This window comes from Sinocyclocheilus anshuiensis, unplaced genomic scaffold (genome assembly GCF_001515605.1).
Source record: "Sinocyclocheilus anshuiensis isolate Anshui unplaced genomic scaffold, SAMN03320099.WGS_v1.1 scaffold1104, whole genome shotgun sequence".
Taxonomy (NCBI): domain Eukaryota; kingdom Metazoa; phylum Chordata; class Actinopteri; order Cypriniformes; family Cyprinidae; genus Sinocyclocheilus; species Sinocyclocheilus anshuiensis.
In genome coordinates, this window is record NW_015551080.1 from 57,647 (window position 1) to 71,578 (window position 13,932).

At 36.0% G+C, this 13,932-nt stretch overlaps 2 protein-coding genes across 4 annotated transcripts in view; both read left to right on the forward strand.

The window, feature by feature from the left end:
* Nucleotides 1-7,177, forward strand: part of LOC107662490 (NEDD4 E3 ubiquitin protein ligase) — a 43,531-nt gene extending 36,354 nt beyond the window's left edge. For all 3 annotated transcript variants that reach the window (XM_016452534.1, XM_016452532.1, XM_016452533.1), the window contains 8 exons: nucleotides 3,614-3,709; nucleotides 3,917-3,990; nucleotides 4,116-4,176; nucleotides 4,252-4,311; nucleotides 4,395-4,502; nucleotides 5,642-5,738; nucleotides 5,862-5,934; nucleotides 6,013-7,177. In XM_016452534.1, coding sequence (XP_016308020.1) covers nucleotides 3,614-3,709; nucleotides 3,917-3,990; nucleotides 4,116-4,176; nucleotides 4,252-4,311; nucleotides 4,395-4,502; nucleotides 5,642-5,738; nucleotides 5,862-5,934; nucleotides 6,013-6,115 — 672 coding nt within the window. In that variant the 3' untranslated portion in view covers nucleotides 6,116-7,177. The remainder of the gene's footprint in view (nucleotides 1-3,613; nucleotides 3,710-3,916; nucleotides 3,991-4,115; nucleotides 4,177-4,251; nucleotides 4,312-4,394; nucleotides 4,503-5,641; nucleotides 5,739-5,861; nucleotides 5,935-6,012) is intronic.
* A 2,852-nt stretch (nucleotides 7,178-10,029) lies between these two features.
* Nucleotides 10,030-13,932, forward strand: part of prtga (protogenin homolog a (Gallus gallus)) — a 42,859-nt gene continuing 38,956 nt past the window's right edge. Inside the window, exons 1-2 of the mRNA XM_016452552.1 lie at nucleotides 10,030-10,139; nucleotides 11,341-11,640. Coding sequence (XP_016308038.1) covers nucleotides 10,073-10,139; nucleotides 11,341-11,640 — 367 coding nt within the window. The 5' untranslated portion in view covers nucleotides 10,030-10,072. The remainder of the gene's footprint in view (nucleotides 10,140-11,340; nucleotides 11,641-13,932) is intronic.

The window sequence follows — 13,932 nt, forward strand, 5'->3', positions numbered from 1 at the left end:
GATTTTGTGTAGCTTGTCAGTGAACTACGGCTCTGTGTAGTAAATGCTGCTCCATCTGAATGCACGTGCTGGACATTTATTTCAAATCACAGGAGTGGCTTTATCGCATTAGTGACAAAATCGCATTCGATTTTTTGCACAGCCCTACTGAATAGTGTATTACCATACTACCTGCTAAATAGCATACTACTTCAGCGGTATGTTATTGTTGTTATTATTCAGGTTTATTTGACAGGGACAATGCACGTCAATAATACATAAATGTACAATGTGCCAGAATTAGCCAGAAGGCTGTTTAACATCTGCAGTCCCTGGACTGATAGTAAAATTGTCACACTCAAAATATAAAAGAAATAATCTATACATAATGCATACATGCTCTAAACTACATTTAAATTTATGCTAAACCTAAAACATATATTTCTTTTTTATTTATTTATTTTTTTTTTTTTTGCTTTAAATACTTGGAGGACCTACTGCATTCACCAAATATTTTATTGTGCAGTATATGACTATGTATCCCACAATGCAATGTGCTCAAATTGTCATTTTTACACAAAAATTGGATTAAAATTTAAAATATTAAATTTATTTTATAAATAAATTTAATTAAATGTGTAATGTACTGAGGTGACAACTACTGTTTGAAATGTGTATCATTGCATGGTTCCTTAAAAAAATATATATATGTATGTATACAAGGCTCCAGACTGCGCCTAAAACGGTCGCATTTGCGACCAAAAATATTAATTTGCGAGTGATATTTTTGCTGAGATCACCACTGGCGACTATATAAATGTACATGTTATGATTTTAAAATTTGCATGTAATGCCTTTTTTCCTGCTTGTTTTGCGATCACGTCTTTTGTTATGTTGACGTAATAAACGTTGTTGATGCTCATCAAAGTTTAAGCCAGCGTTGACGGCACACCAGTTGTGGCAGCGTGAGAGAGATTGAAAATGACGTGCAAAAAAGCAGGGTCTGTTTCGTGCACAACTTGAACAAACTACAACAGGTAAAGCTCTGAGCTGTGTGGACATTAACAGTATCGTTAACAGCTCTCGTTTATAATCGATACTGATATGGCTTCTTCTTATCAAGATCTTTAGTCTATATGCTGTGTTCTGTTAATGCGTGAACTTCATATTATTATCCAATAATCGCTATAAGCTTTGTGCTCTGTTACCTTTTAATAAACAGTATCAGCTTTAAAATTCTGCCAAATTCATAACGAAATTCAAAAATTAAATAGCTTTAGCGCCTCAAGTTCAAGCGGCATGTGAACCCATCATATCTTTCTCTTTACTACTATAGTACGAATTAAACATGAATGCACATCAGAAGGTATTTTATAAAGATACAGTACAGCTTACTGAAATGTCTCATGTAATCGCTCATTCAGCGTTTCAGACTGCGGAAAACATGTAAAGCTTGTAAACAATTCCACGTAACAATCATTTACCTCAGAATAACCATTCGGCGTCCATAAGCTCATCAGTCTGCTAGAAAAATAACTATAAAGAGGAAAATTTTTTTACTTAACCTGTTGTCTACATAAGAAAGAATGCAAGGAGGTAAAGATAAAATTCAACACCTCCTATATAACTCCATGTTACTAATGAAGAAAAGCAGACTGGATGTGTGCAAGACATATGAGAGCATTTATAAGATGCATTGAGGAAGAGCCCAAACTACACTTAAGGGTCCAGTGATGCTGACGTAGTTATGAGCCCTGATATTGGCACAGATTCTGTGTAATAAACAATTCTTTGAGACTGTATATAGTTCTCAAGTTGGAAAAGACGTTTAGTTCCCACTTTAAGTGAACCATAGTTCCCAGGACATCTACAAGATGGATTAAAATGCTAATAAAGACAAGAAAAGATGAAGAAGTTTATTTTATATAGCGCCTTTCTGCAAAATCAAGGTCGCTTTCAGATCATGCAGTTAGAGATCAGAGAAACAAGAAAGGAAAAGATATGTTTTAAGGTGGGTTTTGAAATCCTGTAATGAAGAAAGATCACAAATGTGTTTGGTAATAGAATTCTGGAGTGTGGCAGAGATACAAAACGCTCGTCCATCAAACGATGCTAACCTGTGGCGTGGAATTAACAGTAGACCAGTATCTGAAGAGCGTAGTGTGCGAACTGGGGAGTAAGTATGAATGAGATCAGAAATATATGGGGGGGCGAAACCATGAAGTGCTTTGAAGGTGATGAGGAGAATCTTGTATTGAATACGAAAACGAATGGGTAGCCAATGAAGTCTGTGTAGGATGGGAGTAATGTGAGAAGATTTCTTTGAAAAAGTGAGAACCCTAGCTGCAGAGTAAAAAGTGAGAACCCTAGCTGCAGATTTCTGGATATATTGGAGCTTATTTAATGTTGTGTTTGGTAGACCATAGAAAAGAGAATTACAGTAGTTGAGTCGAGAAGTAATGAAGGCATGAACCAGTGTCTCAGCATCATTGATATTTAAGAAGGGACGGAAGCGAGCGATGTTACGGAGGTCAAAGAAGGCAGATTTAATGAGTGAAGAAATGTGAGGTAGGAAGGAGAGAGAGGAGTCAAAGATTATACCCAGGTTTTTAACGGAGGTGGAAGGTCGAACCAAGATCCCAGCAATGTTAACATTGTCAGCACAGAAAGGAGCAACATTTTTTGGTGAACCGACAAGTAGTAGATCTGTTTTATCAGTGTTGAGTTTGAGAAAGTTACTGGTCATCCAAGCATTTATATCATTAATACAAGCTGATATGGAGTTGGTGGGAAAAGGAGAGTTGTATTGAGAACTGATATAGAGCGGGGTGTCATCTGCATAGCAAGTTGAAGCCGTGATGACGGATAATGTTACCTAAAGGGAGCATATAGATGATGAAGAGTAAAGGCCCAAGAACCGAACCCTGAGGAACACCGTGAGAGACAGGAGCAGTAGAGGACTTAGACATAAACACATGACAGTATGACTGAAATGTTAAAGTGTTAAAAAATATGAATGAATAAATAAATAAATAAATGAATTATTCTGTGGTACTTAAAAAAAATTATTTGGTGCCTAATTTTGTTTCTTATAGGAGCCAGTGGCTCCTTAATTGATTTTTTTTGTCTGGAGCCCTATATATATATATAAATATATATATATGACAGTGCTTTATAGCGTTTGCTTTTACCCCTTCCTAAATGTTCCTAAAGGTTGTAGAAGTGCACTACAGCAACATAGTCGCTCTTATTTATTTTGATCGAATTTATTTTATTTATTTAGTATTTTTATATTATTTACATAAAGATATATAAAAATATATATTACGTATTATTCTTTTTTTATATAGATTTTTTAAATCTAATTGAGTTTATCATTTCAGTTATATTTAAACTTAAAGGAAACCCACTGTTAAAAAGACAATTTCTATAAAACAAAAGTTTAATTTTTTTTTATATATAGTATACAATGTGTACAGCATAGTAGTATAAAAAAAAAAGTAATTGCTTCTAGGTAATAAGAAGTATAAGTTATATTTTAACATAGTGAGTGCTGTTAACACTAATGATGTGCCTAATGTCCCATGGAGCTTTAGTTTAGTATCACACACTGTTTCTGGTCGTGTTATTTCAGGACAGCGAGTACTTCAACTCCCTCCGATGGATCTTGGAGAACGACCCCACAGATCTGGACCTCAGGTTCACCATCGACGAGGAGCTCTTTGGACAGGTGATCTATTCTGAGCTAAAAGTAGTCCATGCAGCTTTATAGTCCAAGACTTCTGAAAGCATACGGCAGCTTTGTGTAAGGAACGGACCGATGTTTGAGTCATTAAAAAATTAAAAACATTTCAGGTTAACTATTCTTTTAAAAGACCCCAAAGATATGATTTGTGTAGGTAAATATATTCTGATATTGATCCGATCTCTTCCACAGACGCACCAGCATGAGCTGAAACCAGGAGGTGCTGATATTGTGGTCAATGACGCCAACAAGAAGGAGTATATTCAGTATGTTTTACCGCCCTCTAGTGGCACATAGACAAACCACAACACATCTGACACGTGAATATCACTGTTTTCATGTGGGACAGGCTTCAAGATGTAATACTATGTCCTGTGGTGTTTCTTTGCAGTCTGGTGATGCAGTGGAGGTTTGTAGATCGGATCCAGAGACAGATGACGGCCTTCAAGGAGGTACAGACCCTCGTTCAGTCGCTTTGGGTCACTGCCACCCACCCAGAGTTTGACTGTCTTATGTTTTATCTGCAGGGTTTCTATGAGCTGATTCCTCAGGACCTGATGAAGATCTTTGATGAAAACGAGCTGGAGGTGAGACACCGTGTGAGACTTTTGATGGTGCGTAACTTGATTCATGTGAGCTCTCAGAACCTGAGCGTCTCTGTGTTCCTCAGCTGTTGATGTGTGGCTTAGGAGACGTGGATGTCAACGACTGGAGAGAAAACACCAAATATAAAAATGGCTACAACCCAAATCACCCCGCCATCATCTGGTTCTGGAAGGTCAGATTTGATTGTTTTTGTTTTGTTTTGTTTTTTATTAAGTCAAATCACATAAACTTTTGTACTTTTGCAACTTTTTAAGGTTAAACTTAAGTCTTATAAATAGGGCTGGGTGATTAATATAATTATTTCAATTACATTTTTGGCTTTGAGCTGAAACAATTATTGTGCCACATTCAGTTTTGTCTGGTTTTGCTCTTGTTTTGCCTTTTTTGTTATAAATTCAGCACGTCCCTTTCCCATACAGCAGTACACTTTCACCCTTCCTTAAATGTCTAGTACTTTTCAGTAGCTTGTAGAAGTGCACTAAAACAAAATAGTTGCTCTTTATTTTTAACAAATGTATTTATTTATTTATTTTATATATATATTTGTATTTATTTAAATATTTATATATATATATAAATACATTTTATTTGTTTTATTTATTATAAGTTTTTATTTAAATTTTATCTTTCATCTACTATTTATTTATTTTTATTTGTTTTGTAAATTTGTTTAATTTATTTTTATTTTATTTTCAGTTAGATTTAAATTTCAAGGAAATCCACTGTCAAAAAGACATAAAAAAAAAAAAAAAAGTTCAATAAATGCATAATGTTTTTTAAAGTCTTCGACTAATTGTGATATAATAATCGTAATCATGAAATAACCATGATCACATTTATGTATATAAATCAGTATATAAATTTATGTATATACATTATACTGTATATAATTTATTTAATTGCTTTTTTTTCCCTCCAGTTGAATTATATTTGATATTCAGGGATATCCACTGTCAAAAATACATTTTTTTTTAAAAGTTCAATAAATGCATGATGTTTATGAAGTCTGTGAGTAATCACGAAATAACCGTAATCTTAGTATTGAACAAACAAAATAATTGTGATTCTGACTTTTGCCATAAATGAGCAATAACAGTGATTTTTATCAGGATCGATTAAGTGTTGTTGTTGTGCATAGCAAGTTCCTAACCCCCCCCCCTTAACCATGGTAAAATCACTGTAACGCACAGCTTTAACGCTTTAATAAGATGACACTCACTGCATTACTATTGCACCACGCTTACATTTATTATTACTGATAATCAGAATGAATTGATTTGATGTAGCAGCTCATTGTTGATGGTATTTCAGACGGTGTTGCTGATGGATGCAGAAAAGCGAATCCGTTTGCTGCAGTTTGTGACGGGAACATCCCGTGTACCAATGAACGGCTTCGCTGAGCTCTACGGTAAGCCCCTCCCCCCCCCAAATCACAATGCTCATTAATATTAATGTTTGTGCTGGCTTCTTCATTTAATGGATTTTCAGTTTGTTCGGTAAAGTGCAATGCTGTGTTTCTCTGATTGATCAGGATCCAACGGGCCGCAGTTGTTCACTATTGAACAGTGGGGCACGCGGGACAAACTGCCCCGAGCGCACACCTGGTGAGAGATCTGTGTGTCTGTCTGTCTGTCTACCTGTCTGTCTGTCTCTCCTGTCTCATTCATGCGTCTCTCCATCAGTTTCAACCGCTTGGATCTCCCTCCGTACGAGACGTTCGAGGAGCTCCGTGAGAAGCTGCACATGGCCATCGAAAACGCTCAGGGCTTTGATGGTGTGGATTAGACTCCGGCTGCCACAGCGACAGCGTAACCATGGCGACAGCATCACGACTCTCGTGTTTAAAGCGGGCCGGCACACGTGTGCATGCGGCTCTACGGGAAACAAGGTCGAGCGGCGAGACGATCCGGCGAGCACGGTGTTATAAAATCACAAATCTGTATGTTTATGATGTTTACAAAATAAGGTTTTGTAATGTACTCCTGCATACTGCTGTATGTTTCTACGTACAAAATTTCTTAACATCTATAGATTTGATCATATCTATGCATTTGAGCATAATTAAGGAATTGTTTATTTCTAATATGAGCTTTTAAGTCACGCATTATGGATGTGCACTGTTTGGCTGATGAGATTTCCCAAAATGCACAATATGAGACCATTATTTTTTGGGGCGATCTGTACAAAAAATTTTCTTTTTTTGTTTGTTTTTGAGTTGAAATTCAAAGGTATCCAGGCATCATTGTTTGTACTATTGCTCTTAATCATGACTTTTTCTCACTTTGACTTTGTTTACAGGTTTTTTTGTTTACAGATAGCCCACTTTTGAAAACCATATGCTTATTAAAATCATTTTTTGTACAGCTTGTGAACGTTGAAGCACTTTTCTAAAAACAAACGTTTCAAGTCTTACTATGTATAGATCACCTCAGTCAAGCTGTATTGTGACAAATCATTGCTTCGTATCATTTACTAAATGTTTACAGCATAAATATTGCTTAAAGTAAGCACATTTTGTCTCGCAAGAAACGTATCGGACTGTTAAATAACTTTGCCTTCATTTTGTAATATGAAACTATTTGATTCTGTGTGCTGACGAGCAACTTTTAATGAAGAAACACTTTTATCGTGGACACTGTTGTATAATTAGACACTATTATATGAACAGCCACTGCATTTCTACAAAGGTTTTTGGCACAGATGAGAGTGAGTTTCAGAAAGGGTTTTCTATCAGAGATTTATGAGCAAACGTGTCTTTCATTTTAATGTCAGTTGTGCTGATTTTAATTGTCACGCCGATCTTTATGGCTACGTGTTTTTGGAAAATGAATAAAATGAAAACGACTCTTCCGATATGATGTCTTCATTGAGGTTTATGTGGTCTTTATTTGCAGTGCATACTAATACAAGTCTTTAATTGTTATTAGTAAAGCAGCTGTCATAAAGCATATTGTTTCAAAGCAACTTTTACAGGAAACGCCCGCAAGTGAACAGAAGAAGGTGAATGTAGCACAGAAAAAATCCTGAAGATGTTTAAGAAAGAAAGGGAAGCACATCCTCTCTTGGAAGGTCCATAATTTAATACTTATTATTATAATACAAATGGTATTGAATGATATTTATTTTTTATATATCTATTTATATTTGTGTTTTTTATATGTAGTATTATTATACAAATGGAATCAAATGTTTTATTTATTATTTTTGTTATTATTGAATTATAACATTATACAAATAAAATGTTTGTTTACATATATATATATATATATATATATATATATATATATATGCATCGCAATATCGATGTAAACTTTTAGGACGCTTGTGTTGTGGTATAATTCTTTATTGATCTAATAATTAGATAAAGCCTGTATATACTTTTTTTTTTGCGAGAACTATACCTTTACTTTGCATAAATTACTGGAGTTAAACACATTAAAATGTATATAAAAATATACTGTTAAAGTAGTAAAATCCTCAGAGCTGTGCAGAGAGAGTTTACAGCAGGAGTGAGTAGCAATGCTGTTGTTTCCCCCTTTTCTCTCCCATCCCCCTTTATGCCCACTGCTGCTGCCCCACAATCCTTCAGAGGTCAGCTGACGGGTCACACACCATTTCATTCAACCTCTGGGACACTGCTGGGGTCAGAGGGGTGTGGCTTTCTGCCGAGGGGGCGGGGTGATGTGGGAAAGTGTCCAATGAGAAGGGTCTTAGAATACATGCCGGATCTTCTTTCGCTCTGTTGTGAGAATCTCATATTGATTTGATCTCTTATTGATCAGATTAGCATATTATCAGCTGCTGCTTCCAAAATGAAATGGAACTAATGACATGGTTTTTCCGCAGATACAGATAACTGCATGATGGTGATGCAGCAAACTGACTGAGGTTTACTAAACTACAGTAGAATTTATTCAGTCCCACTTTTTATTGCAAGATTTATTCAGTTTTTACTGAGACATAATTATTAATGCTGATTATGATTTTATTATTATTACTGATCATGATGTTATATTTTATTATTATTTCTCATTATTCATATATATATGTATATATATATATATATATATGCATATGTGTGTGTATGTGTACTTTTTTATTTAGCTTTAATTCATTTTTATTTTAGTTTTATCAATTTTAGTACTTAAATGTATTTAATTTGCCAAGGCAACGTCTATAATTTTCATGCAAGGTTTTCACCTAATATTTATATTTTATTTCATCTTCATGTGTGTGTGTGTGTGTGTGTGTGTGTGTGTGTAGAGAGAGAGAGAGGGAGAGATAAATGAGATGTATGAGATATAAATGTCAATTTACAATATAATTACATTATATATTCCTGTATAGTTGACTTCTGGGAAGTTTTATACAGTGTGACATGCATTCAATATAAACAAGACCAGATATAAAAACATTTTGCCCTTTTTTATGTGTGCTGTATATGATTTTAATTGAAAGACTAAATTATATATTTGTTCTGTTATGAATTCCTTTGTCAACGCAGGACCATTTAAAATGAACTAATGAAGGCAAAAAAAGTATAAATAAATGGCAAAAAACTTGAAGATCAATTATAGGATAAAAACAACAGATGCAGCTTTGTGTTTTTAGAAATGGCTGAGTTGAAGTCTGAGGTGAGTTTGCTGTTTCTCTGTGTTTGCTGTCTGTGGGAAACTGAACTCAGGCTCTTTTCTCCTGATATTCACTAAACAGATCCATTGTTCTTCCTGACCTGTAGTCCGAGCAGAACTATTGTCCGGAGGGAGAGGAGGTCACACTTCTGCTCCACACCGACAGAGCGACCGGAGAGCAGATCAATACTGTTCCTTCAGTCTGCAGCTGTCGAGCTGAACACATCGATACTGGGCAGATCTGGATCTGTTTCATCAGCTGGCAGAAACCAGTGCTGTTAACACTCATTCTGTCTGAAATAACTGACCAACACACATGCACACACACAATAATGACAGGAAACACTGGCATTTAGCAATGCCTTGGAAAAAAGTTATTCCTAAAAAATAAAGCATATACATAAACACAAACAGGAAATAAAACAGTTATAGAATATGTATGTGTCCTATTCTGTGTCCTAAACTCCTGAAACATTGGTGTCTCATATTTTAGAGCAATCAATGCAATTTGGGAAATAAATAACTGTAACGGATTACAGTTACAATTATTTTGTAATTAAATTACATAACACTGTTAAACGTAACTACTCCTCAACGCTGTACACACACACACACACGTATATGTTGAATATTATTTTATTTATTAACACAAATAGTTCTGATTTCCTTAATATTGTTTTGAGTTATTTAAAAATCTAAATGATTGATGATTTTGAAAACGTCTTTCAATAAATAAATTTATTGAATATAAAATACATTTATATATATATATATACACACACACACACACACACACACACAACACACATATATATATATATATATACATCGCTCGTGTTTATATCTGCTCATGAATATCAATCTCTGAACATCTGTTTTCAAAAGTGGGAATCCCTGTGACGTCACTCCGGTCGTGGAGCGTTCCGCAGGCGGAGGAATCTCCTCACTCACTGATGAGCCGCGTCACGCCACGAGCTCCGGGATCGGTGTTCGTCCGCGGAAGTAGTGCGCACGCAGAGGTCAGCGGCATCGCGCGCTCCGTTCAGTCAGAAGCGTGTGGAACTCGAGTCCGCGATCCACGGGCTCAGGCATTCGCGGACCACCAGAGTAAATGGCGTCTTTTAAAAAGGATTTATTCCAGCGTCTGCTGTTTCTTGCAGTGTTTCTATCAATCTCAGGTAAGAGCGTTTATCTCATATTTGCACGAACAGGAATGAGTTATGAATGAACCTCAGGATGTTTCGTGACTTAAAAGTGCAGGATGAGGGATTTCATGCACTGAAACCTAAGAATTATATATAAAAGACCATTAAATGTATATTTAATTACACTTTTTTTCATAAATATGTGATTGCATACAACTGAATTAATTGTCAGAGCGTTAAATACATATAGAAATCCACTGATTGATACATTGATTTGATTCACTCACGCGCGCGGAACATAATGTAACAAACTTCAAAGCAGCGTCGGGAATTATGCAAATGTTCAATGTTAAGAGATTAAAATGATTCTTACATCACAATGTTTTATTACACATTCTGATTTTCTTGAAGTGTCTTTAAATTTCATTTCACAAACATTCTTGCATTATATTATGCGTAACTGCTTCTTGCATAATCAAAATAGTTGGTAATATCATGAAGCACATTATGCATATTCAGAGGTGAATGTTTATGAACATCAAATAAGTGAATCATAATCTGAAATATAGCTATTTTATATAAAGAAAGCTATTTTAGCTATCACTTTGATATTAACAAGCTTTCTTGCACAATGTGATGCAGATCAGATTATTAGTGAATAGTTACATCATAAAGCTTTTTTCATATTTATGCATTTTCATACCTGACTTAATACAATATGACTGCCGATATATTAAACGTTTATAATAGTTGAAACATTTTATATTGTGAAAATGACACCAAAGTGCCAATATTTTTTACTCTTCTGCATTTAGATGTTTTTCTTCTTCCTTCTCTTTATTTCTCGTTGTGCACAAAAAGAACATTTCAAGCCACTTTATAACTTATGAAGAGCGATGCATCTCATAAAAATGCTAAAATGTTCCCAAGTCATAAATGCATAACATTATATTCTTGAAATGCTCTTTTTGAATCCTTTAATAAAGTGTTTTTATTTCCATTTTTATTCTCCTGCTTGTCCTGCTCTCGTAGCAGCTCTAGTCACGGTGGGCTGCTAAATGTCTAGTGAATTTCATGCTGGGAATAAATTACAGCTCTTCTTTAGACGAGGATCGAGTCTCTACTGACTTCATGAGCCATGAATAAGGGGATTACGGTCGAATATGATTACTGCATCTCAGAGTCTCACTCAGTGGCAACAGTTTGACTCGCTTTCTTCTCTCTGTCTCTGCAGGTGTGATGAGTTTTAGTGAGCTGTTTTTTATAAAGGAGCCCCATGATGTGACGGCGATGAGGAGGGACGCTGTGATTTTGGACTGTCAGGCCCACGGCGAGGCTCCCATCGGCATCCGCTGGCTGAAGAACGCAGCGGCGCTCACAGAGTCGGAGCGCGTTTACCTGCTCACCAACGGCTCTCTGTTCATCTCAGAGGTGGAAAGTCGTAAGGACAAATCAGATGAAGGGTTCTACCAGTGCCTTGCCCAGAACAAATATGGATCTATTCTCAGCCAGAGAGCCCGCTTGACTATCGCAGGTAAGTTGCATTGGTGTTTTTGCCCCGATATGTGTCAGTGTTGCTCGTGTCAGTGTTGCTCAGATGTCTTTTGAGATTAAAGGAATAGTTCACCCAAAAATGGGTCAATGGCTCAGGACATCCAAGATGTAGATGAGTTTGTTTCTTCATCAGATTTGGAGAAATGTAGCATTGCATCACTTGCTCAGCAATGGATGCTCTGCAGTGAATGGGTGCCATCAGAATGAGAGTCCAAACAGCTGATTAAAACATCACAATAATCCACAAGTAATCCACACCACTCCAGTCCATCAGTTAATGTCTTGAGAGGCAAAAAGCTGAAACAAATCCATCATTATGATGTTTTTAACTTCAAACCGTCGCTTCTGGCTAAAAAACGAGTCCTCTATCCATAATAACGCTTCCTCCAGTGAAAATGTCGTCTGGTCTGAATCAGGAGAGAAATCTGCACAGATCAAGCACCGTTTACAAGCCAAAACAGCTCTAAACAAATATGTGGCTGGATTTTGATGTGAGAGGACAACAGGAGAAGGACTTTTTCACTGGAGGAAGCATTATTATGGATAGAGGACTCGTTTTTTAGCCAGAAGCGACGGTTTGAAGTTAAAAACATATTAATGATGGACTCATTTGTTACAAACAGCAGCTTTTGGCTTCACAAGACATTAACTGCTGGACTGGAGTGGTGAGGATTATTGTGACGTTTTTATCAGCTGTTTGGACTCTCATTCTGATGGCACCCATTCACTGCAGAGCATCCATTGGTGAGCAAGTGAAGTAATGCTAAAAGTCTCCAAATCTGATGAAGAAACAAACTCATCTACATCTTGGATGACCTGAGGGTGAGTACATTATCAGCAAATTTTCTTTTATGGCTGCACTATTGCTTTAAATCGACTACAGCTCTATCAACCTAAACTAACATCAGAGATCACGTTAGGTTCAGCAACAAGCCCTTTTCTTATCAAGAGCCACTCGGAACATAGATTTTTCCTATGGCATCAGCTCTAACTGGACCTTTATTTTTAAGATTATGTGTGTGTTTTTGCATTTTCTGGAATCTGGCTCTAAAGAATTCCTGACTCATTCATGGACACACAGAGGAAGTGCGGTGTGATGGATGAGGCTCATTATTTACTGTGCCGCAGAGTCTGTCAGCAGATTTACAGCACAGAAATCAGCACTAATGAGTGTCGACAGAAAGGTCAAGATGACAGAGATAGACAGACAGACAGACAGACAGACAGACTAATGTTCAAAAGTTTGGGGTCGGTAAGATTTTTTAATGTTTTTGAAAGAAGTCTCTTCTGCTCACCGAGGCTGCATTTATTTGATCAAAAATACAATAAAAACAGTAAAAATGTGAAATATTATTAAAATTTAAAATAACTGTTTTCTGTGTGAATATATTTTAAAATGAAATTTATTGCTGAGATCAAAGCTGAATTTTCAGCATCATTACTCCAGTCTTCAGTGTCACATGATCTTCAGAAATCATTCTAATATGCTGATTTGCTGCTCAAGAAACATTTTTGATTATTATCAATGTTGAACACAGTTGTGCTGCCCAATATTTCTGTGGAAACCGTGATACATTTTATTTCTTTGATGAATAGAAAGTTCAAAAGGACAGAATTGATTTGAAATAGAAATCTTTTGTAACATTATAAATGTCTTTGCTGTCGCTTTTGATTCATTTAATGCATCCTTGCTAAAAAAATGAAGGAACAAATCAGTATCTGACAATATTATTGATTTGATTATGCAGATATTTTAAAACATGACATATTCAAGCCTTATTTAAAAAAAAAAAGTCTTTTTCTATTCCATGTTTCAAAAGCATTAAACAGTAATTTTTTTATTCTACAGTAAAATGTTTTTTTTTAGTTAAAGCATGTCAAATTCTTGATCAACGTGTAATCAGAATGAGATTAGTCTAATAAAAAACAGGCTAAACTATCAGTCATCAAATGGGTTATTGGCGATAATCTGCTCAAATGATTGGTTAATGTGTGATACAGATAGCTGGAGGATAGATGTGTGTGTTAGTGTGTGTCAGTCCTGCGCTCGAGGCCTCGCGGCTGTGTGAGAATGTGTCCATTGGTGTGTAAATGAAGCCCGGCAGGTTTGAAAAGCTCAGCTTGCGGAGGACACTAGTGCCCTGGTGTTAAAGAGCACATGACCCCTATTCACAGTGCTCTGCCTTTATATCAGCATCTCCTGACCGCAGCCATTGTTCCTGCTCTCCTGTGTGTGTGTGTGTGTGTGAGTGTGAGTGTGAGTGTGAGTGTG